Source organism: Corvus moneduloides, chromosome 2 (assembly GCF_009650955.1).
Source record: "Corvus moneduloides isolate bCorMon1 chromosome 2, bCorMon1.pri, whole genome shotgun sequence".
Classification (NCBI taxonomy): domain Eukaryota; kingdom Metazoa; phylum Chordata; class Aves; order Passeriformes; family Corvidae; genus Corvus; species Corvus moneduloides.
Window position 1 is genome coordinate 82,076,878 of NC_045477.1, and position 14,668 is coordinate 82,091,545.

At 39.7% G+C, this 14,668-nt stretch overlaps 1 protein-coding gene across 3 annotated transcripts in view; it reads left to right on the top strand.

Moving 5' to 3' along the window:
• UBAC2 (UBA domain containing 2) overlaps positions 1–10,992 on the top strand; it is an 89,529-nt gene extending 78,537 nt beyond the window's left edge. For all 3 annotated transcript variants that reach the window (XM_032100114.1, XM_032100116.1, XM_032100115.1), the window contains 2 exons: positions 4,950–5,072; positions 8,374–10,992. In XM_032100114.1, coding sequence (XP_031956005.1) covers positions 4,950–5,072; positions 8,374–8,481 — 231 coding nt within the window. In that variant the 3' untranslated portion in view covers positions 8,482–10,992. The remainder of the gene's footprint in view (positions 1–4,949; positions 5,073–8,373) is intronic.
• Positions 10,993–14,668: the final 3,676 nt, after the last annotated feature.

The window sequence follows — 14,668 nt, forward strand, 5'->3', positions numbered from 1 at the left end:
TTGTCTGTAGGATAAATTTCCAGAGAAATTAGAATATCATTAGAAATTGCTGGAGTGCTTTACTTGGTGAAAAATTCTTTCCGTCATTAGGAACAGTGCTTAGAACACTAATACTGTTATGTTTCTACCACCTTTCAAAAGAGGGAAGTTATTAAAGTAAAAGGAAAACAAAACAAAAAAAATTCTTCCCAAACAACCAAAAAACAGAAGAGTTTTATCCTCACAAAAAGAGGCAGGCTTGACTTTGAGTAAGTGTACTGGAAATTTCACCATTTTAATCTCTTATGCAATGTTTTGAGCAGCAGATATCATGTCATCCAAGGGTATGCTTTTTTTTTTGATTTGTTTATATCATCAGTATGTGAACTTTGGAGTCAATACATTGTTGAAAAATCTATACCAGAAAAGCAAGTCGATGTTTCTTGTTTCCAGTATATTTTTTAATGAAGCTTTATATGAAAAAAAGTAAGACAATATTTATGTCTTTATCAAGTAAAGGCTTCTATACAGAATGGAATATTTTACAAATGTTACTTTCTTCACAAAGGTGAAATGCAAAGCAATTTCCTTTTTCTTTTTTTTCGCTGCGGTTGTTGTGTCAAAAAAAGGTGAACAGGACATATATCAGGAGGTGCTTCCTGTTTGTGCAGATGACAAGTTGGCATTAACCATCTACAGGAGATAACATTATCAAAATATCTTAGCCACATGCATCACTTTCAAGAGGATTTTTATAAAGCATTTTCTTTCATTTCTTTTGAAATTAGTCTAATGAAAATATATACATATCTGAAAGCTACATAACTGGATATTTGTTAATTGTCCATAATACAACACTTTTATTTGTCAAACTTTGGATAAGAAGTGCTTTTGCAAAATATGCCATGGCGGGTGTGTACGTGGGAAACAGGCTGAGCTGTTTTTCAAAACAGAGAGGGAGGAGATTATGTGAAAAGAAATGGCAATAACTAGGGGTTTAGCATGCTGTACAATCAAAGACATTTGCTAGCTCTAGATATTTCTTCCTTATTCTGTAGGAAAGGAGGATACTTCTTTCTTGTCCCAGAATTGTCCCAGGCACCATTAAAAGAAAAAAAATAACAACCCAAATTAAAAAAAAAAATCAAGGATGTGACCTAGAAAGGCACAGCTTCTGTATGTAAAGCCTTGGCAGCTATCCAAGATGAAATCATCAATATGGCATTTCCTTAAAACCTTTTCTGTAATGAAGAGCTGCTATTTTCCCATTCCTTTAGTCCAGTCCATCCTTAAATCTCATTCTTTGGTCACCTAAACTTGTGACGAGTTTGTTGTCTTCCTGTAACGGAAGTTCCAACATCACCAGTGTTCTCCTAATCCACTTCCAGTAGTGATTTATGAGAGACCAGTAAAATTATTTCCTTGGTATGTTTGTTTCCTATCAGGCAGTAACAAAGAACTTAAAATCAACTGATTCACCCAGTCTGCGCTGCTAAACCAAAGGAAACTTCAGAATTCTCCTACAGTTAAAAAATTACAGCATAGGATTAAAGGAGGAAGAAAGTTTTATAGGCCTTTCTTAGGTTTGTCTTGTCACCCTTCTAGTCAAATAATTAAAGAAGCAGTGCTTTTGTCAAGTCTTTTTCCTGATGACATTTTGAAGAAGAAGTTGCGACAGAGGTAAGGGCTGGGCCCCCAATTGTGCACAGTATTTTTGTGAATCATAGTCTGGAATTTTTCAGTGCTTCTCATTCTCTAGCAGTACAGCTGCACTGGCTGCTCCCCATCATCAAAGATCAGGACCAAAAAAACGTTGCCTGAGATAATCTCAGTGCAAGATATCCCAAGTCTGTCAGTTGTGAAATCTGGCTCTGGATGTAAGAGGTTTAATGCATCCTCCTTACCTTGTCCCAGGTCATGTTAAGTCCCAGCCCCCAAACCATGTAGTGTTAAACTTAATTCTTTTTATAACAAACTGCAAACTGGAATCACAGAAGAACTGCGTGGACTTCACTAAATGGATTCGACTGGCACACACTTGTCACTGAAAGTGCTGCTCAGGAAAGGAGCTTACATAGTAGACCCTTGAGCATCCCCATTGCTTATTGTTTTGGACCACTCTAGAGAGCTCTGTTATCTGAGGCAAGGTGCCTGTGGAGAGTGAGCAGATTGGTGTGAGCTCCTCTGTGCTGTTGGGTGCTGATGCTGAGTCAAGTATAATGTGAAATGCTTAGATATGGTTTGCTGATTCCCCAGGAGGGACTCTCAGATGGTTTAGAAGCATCACTTACATAAATTAATCAGATTGGATATCTTCCTGTGAAATCTTCCTGATTTCTCACAGGCAGGTGTAGTAGCACAGTGTAAAACCACTGCAGTACAGAAATGATCATAAAATTATGAAGAGGAGGTCTGCAAACTAATTTCTGTGAGGCAAGAAGGAATATTGGTCTGGAAATTTCCTTCTGTGCATTTTTATAGCTGGAATTTGCAATATTTACTTAATGTTAAGACATTATTTGGTGCTTGATTTGGCTCAATTTAAAACAGATCTTCATGTATTTCTGCTGTGATAGTTAAGGTTGTCTGAAGGTCTTTGCACAGTCACCATCCATACTGTAAATCCATAGCCTTGATCTCCATCTTCTGTGGATTTAAGATGTTAGCTGCACTTCCCAGTTTTTCCTTACCTTTATGAGATTGGCCACATTGCCAGTCCCATAGTTCCTGCTGCAGTAAACCTTCAAAACTAGATAGTTATATTTGTAAGGAAGCTGCAGTTCTTATTGAAAATAATGAATTCTGTGTATGTTAATGCAAACTGTATTGTAAGCTTAAGGCAAGGAAATAGACAAGTATGTCTGTAGTGTTAGGTGACAGAGCACAGGACAGGGAAGGTGCAAAACCAAACTGGAATAGGCAGCTCAGTATTGAAACTCAGGGCACTGCTGGAAAGGTACATTTATTTCAGTCTTCAGGCACACTGGATTAAAGGTAAATTCATGTTTATTGTAGATTTTATATTTGATATTCATTATTCTGTATGACTTACAGTGCTTCAAAGGAATGTGTCATAGTCCTGTTAGTATTTTTACCCATTCAGTGTGAATGACTTGCGGCAGCATTACTTTCTCCATCTCTAAGTAATAAAAACAGGTAAAGCAATGTTAGTGCAGTGTTCTTGCTGAACTCTAGAGCTTAGCAGACTGTGAGAAATTCAAAGTTTGTTAATTAAAACTCAACATAATTCTGAGTTACAGGAAATTATAGGTGGGGAAGTACATGATGTGATTTCCCAAGACTGCAAGGTAGTGCAGTGGTGTCAGTAGAAGATCTGAGATCCTTCTTTCTCCTTAGGCTTACTCTCCAAACCAGTTCTCCTTTTTACTACACTGTGCTGTTTGACTAACATGAGACTTACACAGAATCCTTTGATCAAAACCTCATGAATGTTAAGCAAATGTTTTATACAGTATGGGAAATGTAGACACATATTTTTTTAAATTCAAATTCATTAACAGTGGAATCTATGTCTTGAAAACAGGTGATGGCTTCTGGCTATTTCACCTCTTGATAGGGAAAAATGTACTCTAGTATAGAAGGGACTAGAACATTTCTCAAGCTGGTGTTTCAAATCTCATGATTCTTCAAATGCTTTTTTAAGTGTGCAATTGTACTGCCCCCTGTGGTGTCTGGGCTGGTCGGGTCTCCTCTGGAGAGCAAGGAAGGAAACAAAGGAAAGGGCAGGAATGCTAATTTTTTTTTTTTTTTTTTTTTTTGTGGTCTAGGAGCATATTTAGCTGTTGCTGATCTGATTGAGCAGAGGGGATTTAATGCTTTAAGGGTACATAAAGGCAGGAAGAGCACTCTGAGAGAAGAAAAGAAAAAACTCTTGTAAGAGGAAGGCCTTCTGAGAAACAATGTTACAGAACTAAAATAGAGCAACTAGAGGAAGGAAGGCCATGTCCTATATATACAGAAAAGGAAGGGGGATCTTCTCCATAGTAACGAGGGGAGCAGGGGTGGAGGAAAAGGACAACATAAACTGCAAAAGAAGTTTCAACAAACTATGGAAAAGAGAGATTGGGTTTGCTCTTACCTGCTCACAGGATCTGTGGGCTTTTTATGATACAAAATCCCTTCAAAAATGTTTTTTTAAGCTGATGAAATGAGAATTCATGATTTCTGGACAAGTATAAATCTTGTACTTTAGTATTTCCTCTTTATGTTCCAAATGTCTTACTATTACAGGAGTTGAAGCTTGGTTGTTACGAGAAAGTTTCGGTTCTGTGATTTGCACAGTACCTATGTTACTGCTGTGTATTTGCATTATTACTATGTAGTTAACAAGATGTTTTGGCACTGGAACATGGCCAGAGTTTGCAACAATATTTAATACACAGAAGTTAGGTAAATGTGGTGGGTCTGTAAGTCACACTGGTGTTACAGGAGTAGTCACTTGCATGGAAGTCACAGGTGTCCTGAAGGTTGGGTTTGTTTTAAGTTTCCTGATGTGATTTTGCTGATGCACTGAGAAGCCCCTTTTCCTTTTTCCCCTCACTTATTTCTTGCACTCTTTTTCCCTGGTTAACTCCAGCATCAATCTTGCAAAGTATTTGCAAGACCTGCTGTTGCACCTCTTGCCAGGCAAACACCTGTTAGTAAAGACAGCTGTCTTTCAGCCTCAAAAACCTAGCACTGTACGAAACCAGATCTATCCCAATGGATGTGAAACATCCTTTCCTCCTTCTGTTGGCACTTTTCCTTAGTTTGCCATGATTACTTCAATTAACTAATAAAGCAGTAACCAGTCCAATTTTTGCTTCATAAGAGACTACAGCAGTTTTTGTTGTTTAAAATAAAGTGCTTTACTTAAAAATCTGCTTTCATATTATGTGGTATGGATGATCTTTTTGTTTAAAACGTTTGTAGTTCGTTTTGCAAAGACTGACAGCAGTATCTGCTTTCAGGGTGGAATGATTAACTGGAATAGACTGTTTCCTCCTTTACGTCACAGACATAATGCGAATTATCAAGATCATCGCCCGTCTGAACAAGGCATACCTCCACCTACTGAGGTTTCTGAAGAGCAGGTAAACACTTTGTATTTTAAAATGGCATTAAAAACGGTTGGGAATTAACTTTACTAATTTTTTATCATCTGTTTATACAGTTTCTCTAGCAGTTTCTATAGCAGCACAAATTAAAATACAAGGTAATGGTCACAATACAGAGACAGTGTATTGTCAGTACCATCCAAACCAGAGTGACAGAGCTACTGGGGATTTTCTGCTTTTATGTGTTACTGCTTGTAATTTATATTTAAAGATGTGATGGTTTCAGTAGTGGAAACTACTCAAATCTGATAAAAATAAATTTTCAAAGAAAGAAGAATGATAAATAGATTTCATTATTTGTCATGTAGACATCATCTTCGCTGAAGTCCTCAGCTTAAGTTTCCAATTCAGTCATTTTGTTTTTTTTTGAAATAAAAATGTTATGCCAGCGGTGGACTGCAAAACACACTCAGGCTAAAACTTGGATATTTCCCTCAATAATGTGGTCGACTGATTCCTTATACTGATGCCACAGAGAAATTCGTGTCCTTTCTATCAAGTATAGATTTAGACTTCTAGACTTTTGTTGATAGTTTTATTCTCAGAAGTAACGATTATTTACTCAGAAATTTAAGAATTTAAGATTAGTCTTATTCCTGCATGCAGGATTTATTGCATACAGTCAAATTCTCCAGGTTGTAGCCTACCTGCAGTTTGCTGTATTGGCCATTTTGTAGTTTAAGGTCTCTGCTACCCTTGAACAAGAGTAGGTTTCTTTCCCTTTTTTCTTTTTTATAAAGAGATAAGTCAACACTTGGTAGCACCACTGTCATTTTAATTTAAACTGAGCTTGTCCCAAACAGAAGTCTTTTCTATGATCTAATTTCTAGCTTTGACTCGATGTTGTATTATGTTCAAAATGTTCAAAACTTTTAACTGCGCTTTTACTGCAAATCTGCTGGGCTACATCTAAAAGGAAAGAAAAAAACCGAACCCAACAAAAAACTGCCCAAAAACCATCAAAACCCCAACTAACAAACAAAAAACAAAATCAAAACCCCCCACCAAAAAGCACCCTCTGAGACAAAAGCCAGAAACTTAGTTTTGGCTGTTCTGAAAGCCTACTCAGTGCCAGTATGGGATGGATCAAAAGATTTCCTTGCTAGGTTGGCTTACTTATTTGTTTTATTGAGAAATTCTGCTTATCGGGACTTTTATTTTTGGGCTGAAACGAATGAAATAGTTACTGGTCTGACTTATGCTGGATTCTTATCCAAGCCCTTTAGGCCCAGGTTTATGAAAACAATATACACTTACATTTTCTGATGCATTGAGGATGTAGGGTTCACCTGATTGCTGTCATTTGCAAGGCTCTCTGGTTACCCTACAAAGAAAAAGTCATTAAAGCACCTTTGATTTTTCAGGACTGTACTAATAACAGCACAAGTTGTCTTAATATGGCAGAAATGCAAGGGTTTCATCTCTTCTTCACATTAAAGTTTGTGAGCATTTACAATGCTTTGGGTACAAAAATCTGCATTTCTTGTGGAGTTTTAGCACCTTGAGTTACTGTTGACAGTTATACATCTCTTTTCCCTGGAGCTGGATTCAGTTTCTGTGTTTAAAATATGCTCAGATGAAAAGAGGTTGTTGTTGTTACTATTCCCCATGATGCTTGATGAGTATTTCTGTAAACAGAAACATTACAATTCCATCCACCATTTCTTAAAGTTAGAATTCACAGCAACTGCAGTAAAAAACTTACTTTTGAAATGTGTTTCTGTGGTTAGCTTTTATTCCATTGCCTGCCCTTTTTCTCATAAAAAACACACTCTTAGATGAAAAATAAGAGTTACAGGTTACAAAATAGAGCTTGGACTTAAAACTATTGTTGCAGAAGTGTCAAAAGTAACAATTCATTTCTCTCCCTACAAGAAGGTGAGAAAGTGGCACTGATTTGTAAGGCTGGTGTTCTGACAACCAAGGTTGTCAGAACAGTTGTGATGGTGTATTTATATTAAGAAAAGGAGGGCCTGTGCCTCCAGGCAAACTTGGCAGCAGTATACTTCTCAGTAAGTCAACAAAGCAGAGATGACTAAAAATAGTGAAAGTTCTGGAGGTGTCTTAGAGGAAAGAAAAGCTGCTTTTGGTGGCAAGTTTCCTTTAAAAGTACTTTCAGTGCTAGTGCTGCACATTGGTCTTGCACCCTGGGAAGATTCTTCTCGAGATGTGTACAGCCTCTGCTGTGTTCCTGCTCAACTTCACTCTGCTGCTGCAGGCTCACTACAGGCAGAGGAGGGGCAGCAGGATCTCTCTGACAGCTCCTGTAGCCCAGGACTTCCAGGTGGTTCAGGAGCTGTGGTGTCTGGTCATAACGCCTTTTGAAGCAGGATGAGGAATGCTTTATGCTGCCAGTGGCCACAGCTGATTTTACATTCCCTGCCCTCTCACACCTTTTTAATTAAGATTAATTATAAAAGTGAAGGAGTTATATTATGACTTTCAGTCATACCAAGATTTGTAGATTTTAAATGCACTTTAAATTGGTATTTAACCATAAATTAAATTTGGTTATGCATACATTGCCTTTCTACACGTGGTGCTTTGTATATGTTAACACAGAGCACATAGGTTAGGTGTCAAGCACGTGATATTATAAAGAGGGTTGGTTAAGAGATTATTAATTTAACAAAATCACTGTCTTAATGTGCCCTTTTCCATGTAATTCTTCCATCAGATGTCACTGATTTTTGCTTTGCCAAAGATTTTTGCAAAAAAAGTGCTTTTTTGAGTATATGTAGAAGCCCTCCAAGAATTTTACTAAACCAATTTAAGTATTGTACTACCTGTATTTTAGGACTAGCTTTAAGGTTTATTAAAAAAACCCCAACACCTGGAACGAATAGTTTTGAGATTTTTTAATGCCCTCTGGAGAAGTAGGTCTTTTCAAGGAAAAGAGCTGAAGATGTCTGGATAGGTTTTCTCATCTGCCCTATAATTCCATGTTTTGGTCAGTGCTGGTTTCTTGAGATCCTGATCTTGTCGAGAGCAGCAAGCCCCCAGGTCAGACTGTAGTTGTCATGTGCAGTACCACACTTTGGATTTTACTCTTCTTTCAAAACTGGACCAGCCAGGAAAACACAGGTGCGACATTTTCTGCAATCGGCTTTGAATTAAGTGGCGAAAAGCGATCGTTTCTGTGGCAGCGTTTTGAAGCACACTGTCCCAGATAGGTCTTTGATCAGTGGGAAAGTGATTTCTGACATTACTGACTAATGTGCACACAGTGTGAATAAAACTCTAGCTTTAAAGTGGTGTTACTTTACTTCTTTTCCAGGTTGCACGACTTATGGAAATGGGATTTTCCAGAGGAGATGCTCTAGAAGCTCTGAGGGCTTCAAATAATGACTTAAATGTAGCCACTAATTTTCTACTGCAGCACTGATGGTTTTCTGTGTGAAGGAACTTCACCCGCTGGGTTTGTACATGCCTGGGAGACGATCAAAGCCACCTGCTGGGCGGACGCACCAAGGTCGGCCCTGCAAGAGCGCCAGAAGAGAGGAACGGCTCCACGTGACTGGTGACTCAGAGTGATGTTAAGAAATGATGTGAACTGTTCCCAAGCCTTCGGATCACTTGGTGGTTTCTAGTCTGGTTATCCTTTTCAAAGTAACTTTAGTTTCTACTTGTTACTGGATATCACCTAAATTTATTTTTAAATAAAATAGGTGGGTTTTTTCTTGTAAATCCTTGTTAGACACATTATCAGACTTAATGACTAGGAAAAAAAACCTCCAACAACAACAGCAACTAGATTTACCTGTCAAGAAAAATTGCATTTTCTTCATTTAAAGTCTAATTTGTCTAGATTACGTGTTATTTTACAGTACTTGATTTTTTATTACAGTAATAAGAGGTTTGAAGATCATTTTATTTTCAACTCAATAGAGGGTTATGGGACTATTATGTCATTCTTTGCAAAGTTTTATTAATGCCTGTAATATTTTATTTCTCAAATTTCTTTTTGAATAAAAGTTGTCATTCAGCACATAATAGACAGATAGGGTGAGAGAAAATTCCTGTGTGTATGGCAAGCTACGGCAAGTGACCACTGTAAATTGGAATTTTTGCAAAGTGAGTGAATTGCTGTTCAAATACGGGTCATGGAGATACTCACTGGAAGCAATAAAGGTGAATCGAATGATGCAATAAGAGCAGAACTGGAATGACGTGAGTGACTTCCATGGCTGATTCTGAGAGGACTTCTGTAACAATGGATGTATGCGGTGTCCTGTGTGCTGCTTTTGTTTCTTTTAAGCTGGCTACATGCTGTCTTATAAGGAAATGATAAAGTCTAACTTTTCTATATATAGTTCTAGTTTTCTAGTGTCAGAGATGAGGATGGTCCTGCATTTGTTGAATCCTCACTGTCTGAAGCAACTTAGTGTTGACCACAGGCTGGAACATTAACTTACAGTGATTCAGGCTGGCGCAGGAGGCAACAGGACGGATGTACCAAGCTTGTGCCATTCTGGGTTTGAAGTTTAGATTGATTCCTGAATCAGCTTGCTTAGCTTGACTCTCGGAAGTGCTCAATATCAGCACCTTAGGAGTTGCAGGAGGTGGGGTGGAGAGAGGGGAGCATCTCTATACAACCAACCTGAAAGAATACAAGATTCCAAAGTGCAACTCCTTAAAATCAATCTACACATGTATGTTATGCATTTCATGTGTGTTTCTGTATGTACTTGTGTGTGTACAGTGTGTGCATATGTGTCTATTTATATACACATGGGTATATTTAATACATACATACATTTAGAATAAGGTATAGGTCATAAGAAGTGTAACAGAGGCAATAACAGGTGCATAGGGGATGTTTTGGAAATCCAGATGAACACTGTGTACCACAGTACAGATCTTTGCAGTCTCACTTGGCCTGGAAAATGTACCAGGAAATCATAGGATAAGATTTAGGGGGAGAGAGAGATACTTCTCTTTTCCTTTTTTAATTGACTGATAAAACTGAAAAAAGTCCTTGGGGCATACAAGTCCTTATCCAGAAATTGCATCAAATATGTGCAGCTTTCAGCACATGATAAAGTCTTTAATTCAGTGTTCTGTATGTATTTCTTTGGTATTTTCCAGTGGGTGAGGTAAGGGGTTTTTTGAATGACAGTGTGTTTTCTTGGGCTTTGATCAATCTCCTTCAGGGTTTGGCTTGTTTCTATGATCATATTATTTAGGGAGGGTCTGCTTTTTAATTGAAAGGTTTTGCTTGTGTGAAGCTGAGGTTGTGTGTGTGTGTGTGTGTGTGTGTGTGTGTGTAGGCCACACTTCTGTACCCAGGGAACTCTGGAAACCTGCTGTCTTGGAAAGCAAAGGATACGTGTAAGAAAAAGAAGTCCTACCATAATTTGTATATGCAGACTAGTTAAATGTTTTGAAACAAGTTTTAACTTGTTTCAAAGTTTTAACTTTGAAACATGCTGATTCTTCCTTCACAAATATTTTATCCAAAAGTAGCAATAAAGACCAGTGAATTACTTCAGAAATCAAATTTTGTCTGTAGGAAATAAAAGTCCACCTATCCCAGGGTAAAAAAACATGTGCCCTTTTCAGACATTGCCCTGCTCTAGGGACAAGCACAAAGAGTATTTATCCCTTGGAATTTTACAACATGTTGCGTGGCATAAGGGGGATGTAAGTGGATATTCTCCAAGTGTAAATCCTTTCTTACTGTTGCCTGTACAGGGGGTATTCAAATGTCACGGTTGTGTGGGAAATCCCATTTCCCTGGGCATTCTGCTAAACATGGTCAAACATAAGGGGTAAAATGCAGGTCAGTTGGTGATGTCAGTTGAAAACTCCCCTTGACAACTGTGAGAAAAGTTTGTGCTCAAAATGCTTCCAGGGTTGTGATTTCCAAATTTAAAAAAAAAAAAAAAAAGAAGAAGTGGTAAAAGAAGGGGTCTCAGACGCTGCTGAAAATAGTCTGTGTTTCATGCAAGAACCATAGAAGAAAGATTCACACGTTAGAGCTGGAAAACAACTCAGTTTCCACTTAATTGTGAAATTTTCATTACCTGTTTCTGGGAATTTGAGGAGCATGTTCTTCACAGCCTACGCAGGATTTGTCTGATACAGTTTTGAATGTCTCATCACACAGTTTCTAATCTGTGTGTGACACAAGCCATATTTTTTGGGCGTCATGAAGAAGGCAGAATACTTTTCTACGTCTTGGATTTTAAATCACGAGAAAATTCACTCTAGTTCTAGTGAAGCCAAGATTTGATACTTTGAAGTAAAAGCAGCTGCTGCTGTTAAAATTTCCCTACTAGACTGGGAATGTCATCTCGTGAGACAGCAATGGAGTAACTTCTTGGGGACTTTCCTAGACGGTTATGGAACACTGAAATACACCCACAGTGGGGTTGATATTTTTGGAGATCTACCTGACAAGCCACCAGGCTCAGGTTCTCAAGCCTTAATTTTTTGCCAAGATGGAGATTGATTGGTCTCAAGACCTACCAAAACCATTTTCCTCCCTGAAGCAAGTGTTAAAGGCTGCCTGTTACTGAGCGAGCCCAGGGACTGTCGCAGCTGGGTCATGCACCGGCCTGTGCTGTCTAGCACTTACCAGTGCCTTTTGGAACATGTGGTGGAGAAAAGGTCTTGTTCTTCTTGTCTGGAACAGAAGAACGAGCCAGAAAAACTTACTGCAAGGTGCTGGGCAAAGGACAACGTTTCTGGCTCTCCTGTTTGTATGTATATGTATATATATGATTATATATATGCATATATGTGTGTATGCATGTGCATATATACAGAGAGTGAGTGAGAATATGTATGTATTGGTTCGCTGAATTTAAGTGGAGCTAAGAGTTTGTTAAAGAAAATTAAAAGTCTGTATTCAAAGACCCCCCTCTCTCAGATGTGTATATTTGGAGTTGCAAAGGCACCCAGCTTTGGAAACACTCTGAACTACAACTCCCATGCTGTGGGGGGAACTGCATCTGTTTGAGGATCAATAAATGCACAGCATTCATTTGAACTAATAGAGGGATTTGATACAAAAGTGCAATTAATTTCTTGTGTGTTTTTCCACAAGAAAAACCTACGTGAGATTCGCTTTCTTTAACTGGGTGGCCACAGTAATCAGTATTTTATATAAATGAGCATAAGTACTATTTTACTAGGAGAGTCACATGAACACACAAACACTGTATGTGTTTATATATATGCACATGTGCATGCATATTTATTTATATATGTATAAAATGTGTGCCTGTTTACTTAAAAAATACTGGTTTAATTTTTAGTAGAATTACATTCCTCCTGTTTCCATATATAAAGGGATTCTTTGGCCCCAGAAAGTCCACTCTGAAAGAGGGTGTGTGCTTCCAGCAGTGTTTGGTGAGATGCCAGTGGTGGGAGCAGAGGAATGATATGACCAGACAAATGGGTGTGACTGTTGAGAAGCTCAGCACATTGGTAGTTCAGCTGTCATCATTTGTTTTCCAGAGGAGAGTTTTAAGAGGAAGGAGAAGTTAGTTTGACTCACACATGTTTGTAGGGGGCTGTTTCTAAACCTGAATGGTTGCAATGGAGAAAGCAGGACTATACATACTTTAAAAATGGGTGAAAAATTCCAGGATCATGGCTGACCTGAAAGCAGGATCTGGCCTTTTGGCTGGGGACAGGTAAGGACCATAAGTATCACATAAGATTGCAAAGGAAAGGACTTGAGAGAGATGAGGCAGGTGGAACTGAGCAAATCCAGAGAGTTTAGGAAAGAGGAGCAAAGTAGAACTGAGGACAGAAGGACAAGAGCTGCTCAGAGAAAGGGGACAGAGTGTCACATTGCACTTAGTTAAGTTTTAAAAGAATTCACAGGATTTCATGTGAAAAATTAAAATATGCAAGGTTGTGGCTAATCTTGTACTGAAAATCCAGTCTTTTTTTTTTCAGGGGTGTCTGATAGGGGAATCCTCACATTTTATTTGGTCAGTTTTGCAGGAGGTGGTAGGTGTGGCAAGTGAGAAAGCAGTGTAATCCCATCAACTGGGCAGTGCCGCAAGCCCTGGAGCCACTCGTATGTGAGAGTGCAGATGCTTCTGGCTTTCAAAGCACTGTTAGTCCTGCCAGCCTGACTTCTCCTGGCATCCCCTCCCAGCTGTGGAGACACCTCCTCCAGAAAGAACACAGCTCCTCCCAGGTCCTGCTGCTTTTCCCACGGAAGGTGATTTATAATTCCCTGTTCCATGAGAGCCCACCACCAGTGTAAGGGAAGTGGATTGAGAGCTTGTGCTTGCCCCTTGCTGCTTCTGGTCGTTTGCTTGTGGGGGGGAGAGGCACACATGCACTTCTGAGGAGAAAAGAGTTGCCCACATTGCTTGGCGTGATCAATCACACCAGGGCTTGTTACTTGGCCGTGAGAAGCTTTTATTTTTAGTGGATATGTGCATTTTTACATTACAGTATTTTAATGGCTTACAAAGATGGCTTACAAATATTATGTATGACATGCTATAGTTTCAGTTCAGGACAATTTAAAGCACAGACTGAAGAGGTGTGGAAGTTGGGAACCATGGCTAAGGGAAAAAAAGCTGTTCTGTTTGAGCTCTGTCCAGCCCCCCTGCCATGGGCAGGGACACCTTCCACTAGACCAGGTTGCTCAAAGCAGCAGCAACCAACCCAGCCCTTGAACACTTCCAGGGATGGGTCATCCACAGCTTCTCTGGACCACCTGTTCCAGTGTCTCACCACCCTCAAAGTAAAGAACTTTGTCCTAATACCTCATCTAAATCTGCCCTCTTTCAGTTTAAAGCCATTCCCCCTTATCCTGTCGCTACAGGCTCTTGTCAAAACAGGACCTTGGCAAAAATCCCTCTCCAGCTTTAGGTACTAAAGCTTTAGCTTTTCAGTGCTCTAAGGCTTCCCTGGATCCTTCTCCAGGCTGAACAACCCCAAGTCTCTCATCCTGTCTTCAAAGGAGAGGTGCTCCAGAACCTGAATTATCTTGGTGGCCCTCTTCTGGACTTTCTCCAACAGGTCTATGTTGTTCCTGTGCTGGGGACCCCAGATGCAGTATTCTTGGTGGGATCTCACCGAAGTTGAATATAGGGACAAAATCATCTCCCTTGACCTGCTGGTCATGCTGTTTTTGATGCAGCCAGTATACTATATCCTATATCTGTGCATGTATTACCTATGGTTGTGTGTCCACAAAGGGTACTCTCTGCCCTTAGATAAAAGTGCAGTTTTCTCTTCTTAGAAGACAGTACAGCAGCAATGGGCTGCACAAAAGCAAGAATTACCTGCGTACTGTGCAGTTATGACTCTCTGCACGGAATGCCTTCGATCCCAGTGTGCTGTCGTGTGCTTCCCACCCACGCCACAACCACCCGGCTTACGAAAGGCGCCACATTCCTACGTGGCAGCAGCAGACGCGTGGGGGAAGCACCAGCCGCGGATGTCATCGTCTTCTTAGATTCGTGGGCGTCTTTTTTAACACCGAGTAAAGGTTCCGGCTCCCTCTTTCGGCGGGAAGCGGCGCTGTCCCTCTCGCCCGAAGGCACCGTCGGGGCGGGCACTGCGCCCTGCGGGCTCCCCCCGCCACGGGTACCCCC